Raw genomic sequence first — 17389 nt, 5'->3', positions numbered from 1 at the left:
TAAAACGTCTCCATCAATAATTATGGACAAAGGCCCACCTTGTGGTATGGCGATTTCATGTATTTTCAAGTTTATAGCTGACCGAAAATTAGGTATTTGGGGTTCCCAGCGGTCAATATGTATTCACCTAAAATTCAGCTCATTGGTACTTTCGTAAGAGAAATAATACTATTTTCCACTAAGGTCGGTATATTTCATGGTGAAGGGAACCAAAAGTTCGGCCCGGTCGAATTTAACGACGTTCTTAATTGTTTTTAATTTAAAGATATTATAAAATCTTTAAAGTATTCCACAATGAATAAAAACCTACGATCTTTTCAGCTGAAAAGTGAGCAACCATTACCTGTAATGGTATGGATATATGGAGGAGGTTTTCATGTTGGCGAAGCTACCCGCATTTATTACTCTCCCGATTACTTTATGCAAAAAGATGTTATTCTCGTTACTTTCAACTACAGATTGGGTATATTCGGTAAGTAGTTGCATGCGTTATACACTTCTCTCTCAACATTTATTTCAATGATCATCATTTGTTCTTACTTTCAGGATTTTTAAGTTTCGATGATCCAGATCTGCAGATACCAGGCAATGCCGGCATAAAAGATCAAGTCATGGTACTTAAATGGATAAAAGAAAATATTCATCACTTCAATGGAGATCCCAACAACATCACATTGTTTGGTCAAAGTGCTGGTGCTTCGTGTGTCCATCTGTTAACACTAACCGAGCAAACAAAGGGCCTGTTCCACAAAGTCATTCTACATTCAGGTTCCGTGTATTGTCCTTGGGCTTATACTGATAATCGTGATTTGGCTTATAAAAATGCTATTCACCTTGGTTACACAGGCGATAAGAATGAGAAAAAAATCTATGAATTCATCAAGGACAAATATGCCAAAGATTTAGTTGTTCCGGATTTACAAGTGTTAACCAAAGATGATTTACTCAATGGAGAGACTCTTAACTATATGCCTGTGGTGGAACCGTATGTAACAGCAGATTGTATTGCAAGTAAACCCCACGAAGAATTAATTAAAAATTCATGGGGTAATGAAATACCTTTTATTTTGGGTTCAACACAATTCGAAGGTCTACTCTATACTAGTCTGGTGAAAAAATATCCTTATCTCATAGATGAGTTAACTAATTTTGTAAATCTTCTTCCGAAAAGTGTTACACGTTCCCAAAGCCGAGAAAAGTTGAAAGAAATGGGTTTGAAATTAAAACAAATTTACTTCGATGGCCACAAACCAAATGCCAAAGACAACTTCTACCAATTTCTAGAACTTCTCAGTCACAAGATGTTCTTACACGATGCCTTGCGAACAATAAGAGATCGCATGAAATATGCCAAGAACGCACCAACCTATTGTTATAGCTTTAATTTCGATTCGGAATTCTTTAATCATTTTCGTATAATATGTTGTGGTGCCTCCGAACGTGGAGTCTGTCATGCCGATGAATTGTCGTATTTCTTTTATGGACTCGTACCAGAGAAGCTCAATACAAACTGCAAAGAATATCGTTGCATAGAACAAATGATTGGAATGTGGTATAGTTTTGCATTGAATTCTGATCCAAATTGTAAGGAAATCAATTCTGTGAAATGGCAACCGGTGGATGAGTCTAATGGAGTTCCGAAATGTTTAATTGTGGATGAACAATTGGAGTGTAAAGAATTGCCGGCATACGACAAACTAAAAGTATGGGATGAATTTTATGTTACAAAATAAATGACTTTAAATACATTAATAAAGAAAACGAAAGTATTTTTAAAGAGGAATAAAAATGAACATTGACTAATTCAGTATAGATTACGGTTCTAGAAGAAACTAAGAAACTATCAAAAATTTTTTTCGAATTTGTTGGGGCTTTTTTGTAAAATGATCGATCAAGCAATAAAATGTACAAAATATTAATTTATTAGTTTGTTAACAAAAAAACAGAATAAATTATTTTGGAAGTCGACTCAGTTGAGTTAAGATCATAAAACCTGAAATCACAAACAGCTTTTGGGCGACATCTGTTGTGATAAGAAAACAAAAGCTTCAGTTAACTATATTCTTATTTGTCTATGTTATGATAATATGTAATAAATAATGAGAAGAACAGAAGAGAAATTGATTTGCCTATAACACAAAAAATGGATCTATATGAGGCCTGCTCACAGAGAACAAGATAACATTTAAGCGAAATTAAGAATGAAGTAGTTTCCTCCGATGTTTCATTCATTTTTATACTTTATTGTCCCCAAAAACGATTCCATGGATTTAACATTAAAAATGTTTGAAAAATATTCCGAAATATTCAATTATTTGTGTTTCAAAAAAATCGAAAGAGAATTGATGGGGACAAATTTAATCGTTCTAAGCAGGGTTATCTGTATCAGTGGTGAGCGAAATCTAAAAGAGATAATTTAAGAGAGCGCTAATATTATTATTATTATTTTAATTTTTCAATATAGTCTGGCTTAATCCCATTGTTGTTGTTTTAATATTTAAAACAACTTATTTATTAGTGGAGAAGTTTCGTCATTGTTCGCCAAGGGGTAAGGCAGGGCAGACTGGTTTCGGTCATCGCCACTGGATCTCATCAGTTCCCTCGTTTCTTCTCCTCCGAAGTAATTTTTCAACAAGGGAACTGATGAGATCCTGCCTTACCCTTGGCGAGCAATGCCAAACCTTCTCCACTAATAAATTAGTTGTTTTAAATATTAAAACAACAACAATATGATTAATCCAGACTATTTTGAAAAATCAAAATTGAAAAGCTATCCCAACAAAAAACGCCTCCAATGTTCTATTATTATTTTTTAATGTTTATTTTTTTAAATATGAATACTGTCTAAAATCGTTAGGAAATCAAAATTGTAAATTTAATAAATAATACCAGTAAGCAAAAGATAAAATTTGGGCGGAGCCGACTATATACACGCAGAAAATTTATGTTAGAAATATGTTTGGATCCAAACAAATATATGTTTGGGACCGGTTGCAAATAAATTAATGTTTGGATCCAAACATAATATGTTTAGGTCCAAACAAATATATGTTTGCAACATTTTGTAACATATCTCAATTTGATATGTTTGGGTAAAATATATTTTTTATGTTAGAACATTTTTTTCATGGGTGGAGAGAGGATGTTTGTCAACGAGAGTAATAACAGTGCTCTCGCGGCTGTGGAATGCTGTTTTATAATGAAGAGTTGTGTGTAATGTGTAATAGAAGACGTAGAAGCGAAGAAGGGGGCTTTGGTGGCATGTATGCGTCAAACTCGTGTGTTTCTTGTTTTGTTGTTAACCAACTTAGGAGGAGAAGAAGAAAAGAAGAAATGATATGAATTATATTTTTTTTCTTTCTTCAGTGTTTAGATGCCTTTGTAGAGTCAAGACCGTAAAGTGAGTGAATAAATCAGTGTTTTGTGTTTTCTTAAAGAAATTGTGCTTTTTAGTAAATTAAATGCCCAATACATTTTATAATTGAATCGGAAAGTTGAATGGATATATTTTATTGGACAAGGAAGAAATCGCATTTAATATTGGTAATTACATACATACTTATTTATGTATATTTGAAATATGGCATATCCATATTTATTTATTACATTACATAATCATTTGATTCTAGATGCCGATTCCCCGCTGATGATTTCAACTATGAGGACAATTTGTTTTATTTCAGAACAAAGGAGAAGCGTTCAACTACGTTTCTATATATTTTTCCTTTTTAAAAGTGTGACTATTTACAAATTATTTCAATCAGTTTTTTTTATTAAATTGTGTTATGTATTTCTTTGGAATTTTGTATGTACCTATGTGTTTGTTGTTCTTTTGCCTTTCAATGTGTATACTATAGAGATAGCCAGTGAGTTCTTACTGAGAGCAAGTGAGCACACATTTCAAAGTGTTTTACATTAAATTTTACGGTCCCTTGCTCTTAGTAAGCGCCCACTGGTGCATGTGTTTGTTTTTTTTTTCTGCCTTTTGGGTTTGTATTTTTTTGCACCCAAACATATAAAATGTTTGCACCCAAACATAAAATTGTTTCCACCCAAACATATATATCTTTGCACCCAAACATAAATATCTTTGCACCCAAACATATATATGTTTGCACCCAAACATATATTTGTTTCCACCCAAACATATATTTGTTTGCAGACCCAAACATATATTATGTTTGGGACTGTTGCAAACATATATATGTTTGCTGCAAAATATGTTTGGGGCATATGTTAGAGAGGCCGATTTTTTTTGCGTGTATGTACGTTATCCTAAACCACCACGATGTAAATATAATTTGCCGATTATTTTAGACCAAATTCCGTCACTTTTTCAAAATTCCAGTCTTTCTTATTTTGTGTTTGGCGAGTCAAAAACAAGAAATCGTAAATAAATTAAATCGGCCGAAAATATATATAGGAGCAATATCTAAGTCTGAACAGATTTCAATATAATTTGGTAAACTTTGTTATACCCTAAGCTTTCGGGTAAAGAGGGTGTTTTGGCATTCATGAAATATTTTGTCCAAAATTAGTTTAAGTTCGAAGATGGGCCATATCGATCCACTCCTTCCGGTACCTCCCCCACAAAAGTTAAAAAATTTTCGCTAAAATGGTGTGCACGATAACTCCCAAAGGGAGTAATCGAATTGGTCACAACTTTGCATATGGTAATATTACTTTCAGGCATAAATCGTACTCGAATATTGATTGCATTTAAGAGCTCCTCTTGGCTCGTGTTGAATTTTATACGACAGAACAATTTTTCGGGGGCAAGTCCATACTTCCTGAGATAATGGCCTAAAAGCTCCAAGAAACCTTGATGGTACCAACTAAAATGGCAAATCCGCAAGATAACTCTCGCAGGGAGTTTCTGATTGGTCGAACTTTTACACATCGTGCTATTTCATGTAGTAATGTATTAGGTTGGAATATGGACTATATTAATCCCATCCTTCGGGTACCTCCTACACAAAATTTGAAAAAAGTTCAGTTTAACAGCTCAGCTCGGACCATTTTTTCGGTGGCAAGTCCATACTTCCTGAGATAATGGCCCAAAAGCCCAAAAAAGCCTGCCGGCACCAACTAAACTGCTTAATACGTACTATTACTCTCGAAGGGAGAAACCGATTTGGTCCGAACGTTGTAATTGCTCCACAAACACCCCAGACTGGACAATGGAGACTTCTCTCATATCAATGAGTGGACCCTGATTCATATTAGCTCAATTATATGGGGATCTACTGTTTATCGCCGAGTCCGAATGACATGTCTTAACGACACCAATTGTAGATAATTTTTACATGACTGGAAAACTCAGGAAATGTCGCCAACATTACTGAGGGGTATTTTGCCACCGTTAGAAATTTGATGTTGCCTGGCCGGGAATCGAACCCATGACCTTTAGCGTGCAAGACGGGGGTGCATACCACGGATGTGCATACCACGGTGGCACCTGGTCCAATCTTTCTACATTGTATTATTTCTTACAGCATTGAATTATATCCGAATATCGACTACAACGGACCATACTTCCTGAGAAATTGGCCCAAAAACTCAAGAAAGCCCTATAGACGTCAGACGGATTATGTTAGCTTCTTTTATTTAGGTCGGAGGCTGGGGGTATATCTGTGTCGGCACAGCTGATTGATATGTTCTTACTTGTTTAGACCAAATTCCGTCGATTTACAGCTATTTTAGTTAGAATGAGGCTAAACCCTTAAAAATTCCCAAAATAGAACAGTAGCAACAATTCTCCGCAGGAATGTTTAATACACCCTACGGAGACTAGATACAAGAGCTACGATTTGCTCCGTTTTACTCACTAGTTTGTGTACTCGAAGATTACGAGTTTTAGGAGAAGCTTACTCTCCACTCTGTTTTTTTTATGTAGCAGCGCTCGCGAGTACTCCTTGTTGAAAAATAATAGTTGACTCCCACTCGAAATAGAGTTCAATCTAAGAGTGAAATCGAGTGGAAAAATCATTTTATAAGTTTGCCAATGTGACAGCTGTGGATGGAGAAAACACACAAATAAAATAACGGAACGACAAAAACAAAAAGAGTACTCGGCAAGAGTAGAATTTGCTCTATTTCAAGCGTTTTTACTCCCACTCAAAAACAAGCAAATCATTTGGGCTCGTTTTAAAAAAAGAGCGTGTACTTGATTTATTTTTTCTTCACTCAGGTGCACTCCCACTCGATGGCTTCAAAATACCAAAAATCGGCTGGTCATATTACCTTTCTACGGAGGTCATATCAAAACATGATGCTATAACTACCATTATCTGCAGCAGTGTTGTATACCTCCAATGAAGACAAAATACCAAACTCCAGCCATTTCGATGGGATAATGAGGCTAGTCTGGCAAAACCATCGAAAAAATCAGGAAGTACCGTTCAATTGGTGCTATATCACGACGTGGACTGGTATAGTCCATTTTTAATACCAAATTAAAAAGCTCTATCTTAAATATCCTATCCTCCATCTTATGGAGGATAAAAAATACAGAATGTTTCTTGTTTACATTACTTTGTAATGAGTTATTCTATTCATGCGATTCCCAAGTTTGTCACACTTTTTTATGTTTTTTTTTTTTTTTTTTTTTTTTTTTTGTAAAATAACAAATTTTTCACACTGATATAAAGGAAAAATTGTATTGAACAAGTAAAAAAGTATCAGTCGGCTTTTCCGACAGAGATATACCCTCAGCCTGTGTATATTGAAACAATTTTTTTCCCAAAAAACGCATTTATTTAGGGAGTTTTTAAAATGTTGGGCGTTTGAACTGACAAAAATGTTGATTAGGATTAAAGATCAAAAGTTTTGCGGAGGAGATACTAAAAAGAATGGATCTCCAGCCACTACATATGGTACCATAGGGGTTTTTTACAACTTCAGGGATGTTTGCTCAAGAAGTATGGACTTGCCCCTGAAACAACTTTTACCATCGCAATTGAGGCAGCGAATGCAAGTTGCTTCAACAAAAATCAGAGTGATTCGAGAGCAGGTCTTAAAGTGAACATGTATCCGAAATTTTGTGTGGGAGGTACCGGATGGAGTGGATAAATATAGTCCATATTTGAACCTGATCTATATCTGGTAGATATATTTGGATGTGTAAAGTATGGACCAATTCGGCCACTCCCTTCAAGAGTTACCGTATGAACAAATTTTCCGAACATTTTTGAACTTTTGTGGGGGAGGTACCTGAAGGAGTGGACCGATATGGCTTATCTTCGAACTTAAACTATGTTTGGACAAAATATTACTAAGGCCAAACTTTGGACCGAATCGGCAGACCTGTTCGAGAGTTATTTTGCGCTCCAACCTTCTCACACGGTGTCATAGGGTTTTTTTGCAACTTTCGGGCTATTTTCTCAGGAAGTATGGACTTGCCCCTGATGAAACTTATAACGTCGTATGAAGGGCAGTGAATAAAAGTTGCTACAGCAAAAATCAAAGCGATTCGAGAGATGGTCCTAAACTGAACTTTTCCAAAATTTTATGTGGGAGGTACCCGACGGAGTGGACCGATTGAGTCCATATTGAAACCTGATCTAAGTCTGGTACACGCTCCACCATGGGCAAAGTGTGGACTAAATCGGTTACTCCCTTCAAGAGTTATCGTGCGCACAAATTTTCCGAACATTTTCGAACTTTTGTGGGGGAGGTACCGGAAGGAGTGGACCGATATAGCTCATCTTCGAACTTAAACTAAGTTTGGGCAAAATATTACGAAAGCCAAAATTTGAACCGAATCGGTTCATCCGTTCGAGAGTTATCGTGCGCTCCAGCCAGCCAGACAGGCAGACAGACAGACGGACGGACATTGCTCAATCGACTCCAAATTGTCTGAAACACATTTCGTCCAAACATACTTGGGGTCTAAATCCATTATTTCGATGAGGCACATTTTGCCCGTATGAAAGTGTATATACCCTCGTTAGCATAAATGCTGAGGGTATAAAAATTAAGAAAAAATTTGATTATTCGAATATCGCCATTAAATAGGTCTTAAAATGTTTGTAATTAATCCCAGTTTAATACAAAAAATCAAGAAAGTCGAAGAGTACATTGATAAAAATTTATTTTAAATATTAAACCGAAGCACAGAGGGGAAATTTGTGTTAAAAGTTGATCAAAAGCCCCAGAAATTTTGCACAAATCATATCTTCTGTACAAGGATTAATCCTATAGAAAATAATGAAAATCGGTCCAGATTTGGATGCAGCTTCCATATATATTCGGATCTGATATGAGATAAAAATGCACCAAAATCACTGAAATTTGACACATGCTACCTGAACTAGCCTAAACAAAAATTGAGCCAATTTTCAAACAAATCGGTACAGATGTATATATAGTCCCATATACATATATTTTATTCCAAATTTTATTTTTTGAAACTTACTTAAATTAAATTTTTCTCAATTCACATGAGAAAAGCCGTGAATGTTTCTGAATAATGCAAACATATTTGATAAGTGTTGGTTTAGTCTGATAAAAAAGAGTCCCGGTTATAAGGCGGAACAAAATTTAGTGTGAGTAAACCTTGCAATTCCATATAAAATATTTCATATTTTAGTTCAGAAAAATTAGATTTTTTTGGGAATGGCGCAAATATGCGCAATTTTTTATGATTGAATCTGATATTTGAGACTCAAGCGCATAAAACATTAGAAGAAACTATGGTCGGGAAACGACGGGGAAATAGACTTTTTCACTATTGAAATTGTAGTAATCTTAAAAATTATCATAAAAAAATTTTCATAAAGATTATATGTATCACCATTATTAAAGAGCAAAGATGTAAAATACATACATCTGAAAATTTTAAATGCCAATCTTGTTCGGAGATTGTACAAAAACAATAAATCTTGAAAAATATAAATTTTCGCGAAAATAATGTCATTTTAAAGTTCAACTAATTACTTAGTTTTCGAAAATTTACTTTCGCCAAAATAATGTCATTTTAATGTTCACCTAATTACTTAGTTTTCGAAAATTTACTTTTTGTTTTCAGTATGGCTGAGTTCAATCGACTGCTGCATTGGATTGGTTAATCTTACAAAGTCGAGGATGGTTATAGCAAATGTAGAAAAGAGTCTGGTTGCAGTTTATGAACATTTTTTTGAGTTTTGAGCAACTTTAGGGTTATGTTTCCCCTCTGTGCGTAGATCCCATATCATTGAGCTAATATGAATCGGGGTGCACTCATTGACATGAGAGAAGTCTCCCTTCTGGGATGTTTGTGGAAAAATTATATATGTATATGGGCAATATTATTGAAAATTTAACATCGTTGAAGCCAAGGTTTACCCGTTTATAACTCGCGAATAGTGGTTGTATATTGTACAATTTACATGCTTTTGGATAAAATGAAATGTTTTTAGACTTGGCAAAAAATATTGGCCTTCAAAGTTGATTTGCGTGGAAGCTGTGGCTATATTTATGTTAAAAAATGGGTAAAAATGGGTTGAAGCCAACGTGTCTTTTTTTTTGTTTTCTCTCGATTTTTGATTAAACCACACTTTTCACGATTTTCCCGTTAAAGTAAAAGTAGAAGGCAACTAAATAAGGATCATCTCACTAGTGTATAACTTCTCAAAATTTGATCTGCGTCTACCATTAAATGATGCTGACATTTTGAAGCCAGATTTTTAGTGTTTTTTGAAATTTTCTTATAATTTCGTTCCGCAAACAGGTTTTTCAAAAACTCATATATAGGATTGTAGAACTGGCGATTTTGAGTTATTTGATATATGTGTCGTGAATGTAGCCTACACAGCTTCAGAGAAATCTGTATCCAAATACGAAAATTTTGTGCGAACAAATTTCTAAAAATCATATATTTCGGGTCTAATTTGTACAATTGGCATTCGATTTACTCGTGCATGATTGCAAGTTTTGGATTTTTACGTTGCGGATCTAATAAATCATTATTCGTTAAAATCCATCTACTAAAACGCGAGATAGGAGAAATTCCAAGTTAGGAAAATCACCTAATATTGTTTTTGAAAATATCGCGCATTTTATCGCGTATTCTGTCGGCCGCTTGCACTACTATGAAACAACTAGTGCAGCATATTCCTTTTTGCGGAAACAGAGATTTAAAAACTTCATTGATAAGGGAACTACATTCATTTTATCCCAAAAATAGTGTGTGATGCTACATCTACGGTTCTTGACTGATTACCTTGAAATAGGTATATATCGATGCAGATTTTCATGTTGACACTAAACCCGGATGCGGAACGAAATTGTATGAACTTTGCGCAAATTAGCGATATTTTATAGGTTTTTTAATGCTTAGATGCAGCCGATGCTACGTCTTAGCATCCAAATTATATTTCGAAAAATATATACAAATTAAAAGATAGGGTCTTGCTGTACATGAAAATCACATGCGGACAAAACGATTTTGATAATTACGCGATTTACACATATTTTAATAATGCATATAAGTTAAAGCGGTTTATTTGAACTCTATTTCCGTTTAAGAAGTCTAATGACTTATTTCAACAACCTGATAACTTTCCTCAATGGGAAACCTTCTATCTGAATGTAGATAAAGCAAAATCCGCCCATTTTCTTGGGAGTTTCAAGAAAAATAAAAGAAGTACTCCTATAGAATTTTTCCAATATTTTCAACTCTAGAATGCATGTGAAAACTATTGTTCCAAACCAAAATTTGTTTTTTGTATCACAAATATATAATATCGAGCCCTTCCCGCGAAAAAGGTGTAAGCGACAAAAAGCTAATTTTACAGGAGACGGTTTTTATTGAATAACTTTTGATATAACCAAAATTGTTTATTCAAATTTGGTATAGTTCTGTTATTAAATCCTATTTACTGAAAAAATAAAAAAATTTTGGAATATCTTCAATATAACGGTAGTTTGTGTCGCTTACATCTTTTTCGCTGTCACGCAATCAAGCTTTTACTTTGAGAAGTGGCGGTTACATCAAAAAAAATTATTTGAAACAAATCATTTTTAGAGTAATTATTATCTACAATTTAAAAACAAAGCGCACTAATTTTATAGCAAGTATTTATTCGAAGAATTATAAGATTAAAACGTATTTCTTGTAATATAGTTGAATAACGACATGGTATGTAAATGTGCAATTTGATGTAAGCGACAATTCGCTGTCACAAACAAATGTACACAAAAAGCAAAAATGGCGCTTACATCAAAATTGTTTTTGCTCTAATTTCGTAACGGTAGATGGCTGAGTTCTAAAAATTTGGCAGATGGTGTGTTGGAATATTCCTCATAGATTTCCGTAAAAAAACGAAAATCGAAAAAATGTCGCTTACATCTTTTTCGCGGGAAGGGCTCGATATAATATATAATAACTACTATCCCGATGATTATAAGTTTGGTCTCATATGATTCCCCGTGAAGTCTTTCTTTAAAACTCTTACTTTTTTCTAATTTTTGACGGGTAAATGGACCTATATTTTCAAACAATTCGGATTACATTTAAAATTTTGTCAATTTTTTGAAAATTCCGCGAATGCTGAGTATCATTTTACAAATATTATGCAATCTACTAAATGACGTCACTTCGTGATAACTTTTTAGTGCCAATTGTGCTCAATAAAATAACTAGCGTTTTTATAATAATTTTTTCTTAAAAGCAGAAGTAAAACCGCGATAACATTTGTCCGCAACAGCCAAAAATTAGCTCGCGAGCGGATTTGTACTGGGGAATTTTTTCTTAACCTATGTACCAAAAATCGTTAATGTAGCGCGAAAAGAAAAAAATCAATTTTTTGGAAATGGAATATGAAATAATTGGCAGTTTTGCCCATATATATATATATATATATATATATATATATATATGGTAACATGGGGCGCCTTCGCCACTGGGGCGCCTTCGCCAGCACCGATTTTCTTGATAATTATAACTGCTACAGAAATGCCGTTAAAGGAAAAATTGTGAGTTTAACGAAGATCTTTCATCTCCCAAAAATTGGCATTTCTATCAAATATATGGTTGCTGATGCACGCGGTTTCATGTTTTTGGGGTATTGCGAAAAATATTTATGGTAGGTATATTTTGTGATATCTTGTATACCTTTTGTGATATCAAAATTATATTTTATACCGTTAATAGACAACTACTGAAGAATATAAATCCAAATAATTTGCATGATAAAAGTAATTATAAATGTCACTATATATACATATTATGAACTATGTAGGGGGTGGGGCGGCTACGCCATGATAGTGGTGTTGTGGGTTAATGTGAGAAATATGTCAGGTTTAACTTAAATTGTTTATGCTATTGATACACCACGCTATAATGTGAAGTTGAAATCAAATATTGTGCCAAACCTATCTAATTTGGAAAAAATTCCTTTTTATGCCTAAACTCAAGGTACCTACTTACCATACCATACCTACGGCAAGAATATCTTTCTTTTTGTAAATTTTAGAATCATTTTTGATTATAAAATAGAAAACATGTTCCTTTTATGCATAATGTTGATATTTGGGGAGGAAGTATGGTAAATGGCATTTTTAGAGTCCGTTGATATATGTCCTATGTCGATGGCGAAGCTACCCCATGGGTGCGGAGGCTTCGCCACTTTTTAGACATTTTGTAAATGCTCAAAAATAATATTTTAAAAACAAAATTATAATCATTTATATATCAAAACTTATAGTCAAGACATGCTAATATTCTTACCAAAAATAATATTTGGAAAAACTTTAATGATGTCGATATAAGAACATTTTGAAAAAAAAGTGGCGAAGGCGCCCCATGTTACCATATATATTATATTATTTCTTTGCATATAATTTTTGCAGAATTCGACTTTTTCAAGGCGTGATATCTCCGGAACCGTTCGTCACAAAAAAATCTGAAAATATACTAAAATGTTTTGCTTATGAGCAGCATCACCACAGCAAAAAATAAGTGAAATCCAAAACCACATTTTGAAAAATCCAAACCCCACTCTTTAAAATAACAGTTTTTGAAAAAGTGTCCGATTTTACTCAGAAATCTCCATATGGACTACAAAATCATGTAGAACGAGTCCTAACTGTCCGAATAAATACACTGGCGTTTCTGCGTATGTATGTATGCAAGTGTACATATATGCGATTTTCTGCAAGTCAAACAAATATGAGAACAATGTCTAACACTGACAACGTAATGCAAACACAAATGGGACCATTTTCCGGAAATGTTCAGATCATAAAGACAAAGTACAATGAATGTTTAGCATGTAAAGTGTGTCAGCTTTGGTGTGTACGTAATACAAAAATACAAATACGTACGCATTTATAGCTTTGTGTGAACTTGGAATTTCAAATGGATTTTCAATTGGATTTTTAAACATTGTAAACGTAAAAATTATATATGGTTGTATAAAATAATTGGTATGTAGGATTGACAACTCTTCTTTACCAATTTAATTCTGTCTGAAATATTGTTCATCTTCTCTGCCAGTTCAGTTAAACGAATCTTATTAATATTTACATCAAATACTGTGTTTGTATTTACAAACATGTCCATATCGTGCAAATTCCTATTGCTGTTTACATTTATCTCGGACAAACTCACTTTTACCTCTTCATATAAAATTACAAACTGCATGGCGACCAAACACACAGTCAATCTGAAGGAACGATTACATGACAGAATGACTGGGTATTGTGAGATTAATCCTTAATTTGGTAGCATTTTTGAAAAGGATCTAGCAATTTCATAGTTTGAATTGTTATTTACGGATTTCCAGTAACCGAAGTAATGAAACAAGCAAATCGAATAGCAGACAGTAATCGAAAGATATTCTCCCTTGATAAATGGTCCGATTTTTTGTTTTGAAAACATTGCAAAGCCATTCAAATGCATCCACTTTACACAATGGTGCACACCTACGAAAAACATTGGATAATAGCATGTCCTTCCCCATATCAAAAGTGCTTGGCATGTTGAAGTTAGTCAAAGCAATGAATCTCTTCGGATTGTGTTAAGGCTTGTTACTGACTTTGTTTACTAACAGAGGATGGACACCGAAATTTCTTACATCCTTTGCCATACCTGAAGTGGTGTGTATCAGAAAAACAAGTACTTCCAAAAGAACACACACGCAAACACACTATTAATAGACCATCTGAATCTACCCCTTTTAGTGAGCCTACTACATACAAACATACATTTTTTGTCAAAAGTCTTTGTTTTTATCTTCTTTTCGTTTAAGTTCTTGCTAACGGAACTATTTATTGTGACTCAAGGCGCCACAGTTTGTTTTCACACTGACGCCGACCCATTAAGAGTTTAGGATTGTAGAACTGGAATGTCGCATGAAAATCGTTAACATATTCCACGAAAGCTTCAAGTGAAAACAAAAAAATAGCGAAAAATGTTTGCTTATTCATATCTGCGGATTCCATGAAGTTCATGGGTGACAAAGATTAACATCCTCGGAAACAAGAAAAGAAGGAGTGAAAGTAAATAGGGCATCACGAATAGCAATTATGGCGAATTGAGTGTAAAAAGAAATTCAATACCCAAAACAAAAAGATACAAAATGTATGCAATCGAGAAAATAAAAAGGTTGAAAAAATTGAAACCTATTTGCGGTGTTTAATGAGAATATTGAGTTTGAATATTTAAAATCCCCTAAAAGTCCGGCATATTAGATACTAAAGACTTAGGCCTAAACTGTTATCTTTCATTAGTTGGGTTTTCTTTTGAAATACGCCCAATAATGCATATAAAATTCCACAAATAATAAAGGGAATAGTTGGCTGTCTTCCTCTACATATCTAAAATTTGACCACTTTTGGTAATTGACACCAATTTATAGCTTAGAAAGCCCTCTCCAATCCTAGTCACTTTTATTGAAATGTCTTTAACCAAATCTGGGAAATTCGTCTTTAGAATAATAATCGTTGTTTGTCCACTTACTCCCAACTACTTTGCATCATTGTTATGGTAAGATGTTTATAGCTAGGCTTTTTATTTTCAAATAACCCTAATATAAGCTGAGATATTCTCATATATAAGTGAAATATTTTCTCAAAGAAGTATTTTATTCATTTTGACCCCTGTGTAATGGGTAAAAAATTATTTCAAACAAAATCAGGTCAATGCGGATTGGAACTAACAACACCACCGCCTTAACATACAGAGAACAGTCAATTGAGGATGTCGCAGTCTTCACCTATTTGCAAATATGTATGTGGATCCCTCAATGCCTTTCACTACTTGCACAGAATTTAGCGTTCAACAACATCTCAACCAAACGAAACTCAAAATCTCTGCACCGCAGTGTAAAATCATTGCTTTATATGGTTATAGGAGCTCCACCCAAACTTCCAGAAGGGGTCTAAAAAATTTTACAATAAATACGTAAAGCAAATAGTGCGCATATTCTGTCTAAATTTTGTAACAAATACCCAGCTACATACACTAGTAAATCGCACACCCACCGAAAGCGAGATCTGAGGCATCCTTGGGCATTTTTAATCAGCATACATTCGATATTTGTTCTCTGATTCCAGCGCAACTTGACAATCTCTCAAAGAAAGCATTTATGCTAACGAAACGAATGAGGCAAAATGTGCCTCATCGAAATAATGGTTTTAGACCGCAAGTATGTTGGGACAAAATCCGTTTCAGACAATTTGGAGTCGATTTAGCCATGTCCGTCCATCTGTATGGCTGGTGCACACGATAACTCTAGAACGGATTAACCGATTTGGTCCATAAATTGGCTTTCGTAATGTTTTGTCTTAACTTAGGAGATGGGCCATATCGGCCCACTACATCGGGTACCTCCCCTACAAAAGTTCAATTTTTCGCAAAATGATGCACACGATAACTCTCGCAGGCAGTAAAAGATTTGATCCATACCTTGGGCATCGTAATATTCCTACGAGACATAGATCAGGTTAGAACATGGACTATATATGTCAACTCCTTTGGATACCTTCCACACCAAATTGTGCGAAAGTGCAGGATAGGACCTCCGCTCGAATCGTTTTGATTTTTCTTGCAACAGGTTGACTCAAGGGCCCTATTACAACGGTACAAATTTTTTTCAGGGGCAAGTCCATACTTCTTGAGAAAATTACCCGAAAACTGTATAAAACCCCTACGGCCAGCATGTGTAGTAGGTGGTGCGCACGAAAACTCCCGAACGGAATACTGCGTTGGTTCACACTTTTCATATCGTAAAATTTCTTCGAATATTAGATGAAAATCGAAAATGGTGCTTATAGGTTCCCTCCATCCGGTACCTCTAGCACAAAAGTTCGAAAATATCCGCTAAAATGGTAAGCGAAATATCTCATAAACGGAGCAACCAATTTCGTCCAAACTTTGGATGTCGAAATATTTTATCTAAACTTAGATTATGTTAAAAAGTGGGCCCTTTGGACATGTTTACCGAAGGTACTCCTAGCAGCCCTGTTTACAGCGATATGATGTTTTTCGTGAGCAATTCCATGTTTCCATATCCTATCAAGACGGATGACTACCAAAATATGACATATTCCCAAATTGGACTAGGTCGGTCCATTCCTTTAGGCACGTTCCCGCAAAACTGTTGATACCTGGTCCATATTGTTGTCGGCAAGTTCGTTACGTTTTCTGGGAAAAGGGTGTTTTATTTCACACAGGCTGAGCGTATACTTCTGTCGACAAAGCCGACTGATATTTTTTACTTGTTTCCAACTCTAGAATACATGTGAAAACTATATTGCCAAACCAATATTTATTTTTATTTATATTTTGGTTATATATGCCTATTTTGGCTATAGCATCCATACTATTATCCTGATTATTATAACACTGTACAACACAAAAAATAATTACAAGATAATTCGACCAGCTTATGAAAGAGGACCGAAAAAATAAGACACGTCTATCGGCGTTTTAAAAGTTTACGTCGGGAAGTAACCTAAATAGGCGTGGCAAGTTCCGCCCATTTCTACAGGTTTTGAAATATTCGACATCGTTGCATTTTAGGTATAAAGTGTCTTTGGCAATATTACTGACAACAATGCGGGGTATCTTTTTATGTAAAAAATTAACCCTCATGCAAGTCACTAAAGGGGTCTTTTTGCCCCCTTTTTTCAAAAACGTTTAAAAACTCCTTTAAAATGTGATCGTATCAGATCAAAATATTCTACAAAATTAATTGTCATAAAATTTTACTATAGGTGACCGAATACAGCAAAACTCAAAATCGTACCTAAACGCCAGGAATCTGCCAAAAGTAAAGTCACGTTTTAGGGTTAATGTAGTACTTTATCTGAGTTTATTAAGTTTTGTCCCACAAAACTTCATTCTAGATAGAAGACGTCAAAGACAAAAATAATCTGCATCAAATTTAAATATAAGTCACCGAAT

General features: G+C 34.5%; 1 protein-coding gene and 1 long non-coding RNA gene across 3 annotated transcripts in view; one reads left to right on the top strand and one right to left on the bottom strand.

Annotated features, from left to right (window-relative positions):
* LOC141390328 (esterase B1-like) overlaps positions 1-1789 on the top strand; it is a 64987-nt gene extending 63198 nt beyond the window's left edge. For both annotated transcript variants that reach the window (XM_073963247.1, XM_073963246.1), the window contains 2 exons: positions 322-472; positions 547-1789. In XM_073963247.1, coding sequence (XP_073819348.1) covers positions 322-472; positions 547-1733 — 1338 coding nt within the window. In that variant the 3' untranslated portion in view covers positions 1734-1789. The remainder of the gene's footprint in view (positions 1-321; positions 473-546) is intronic.
* The window catches only part of LOC141390329 (uncharacterized), a 170789-nt gene that overhangs the window by 144473 nt on the left and 8927 nt on the right, over positions 1-17389 (bottom strand). The window lies entirely within an intron of this gene.

Source organism: Musca autumnalis, unplaced genomic scaffold (assembly GCF_047663935.1).
Source record: "Musca autumnalis isolate F117 unplaced genomic scaffold, ASM4766393v1 scaffold_1, whole genome shotgun sequence".
NCBI classification, from domain to species: Eukaryota; Metazoa; Arthropoda; class Insecta; order Diptera; family Muscidae; genus Musca; species Musca autumnalis.
This window is presented reverse-complemented; position numbering and strand designations above follow the sequence as displayed.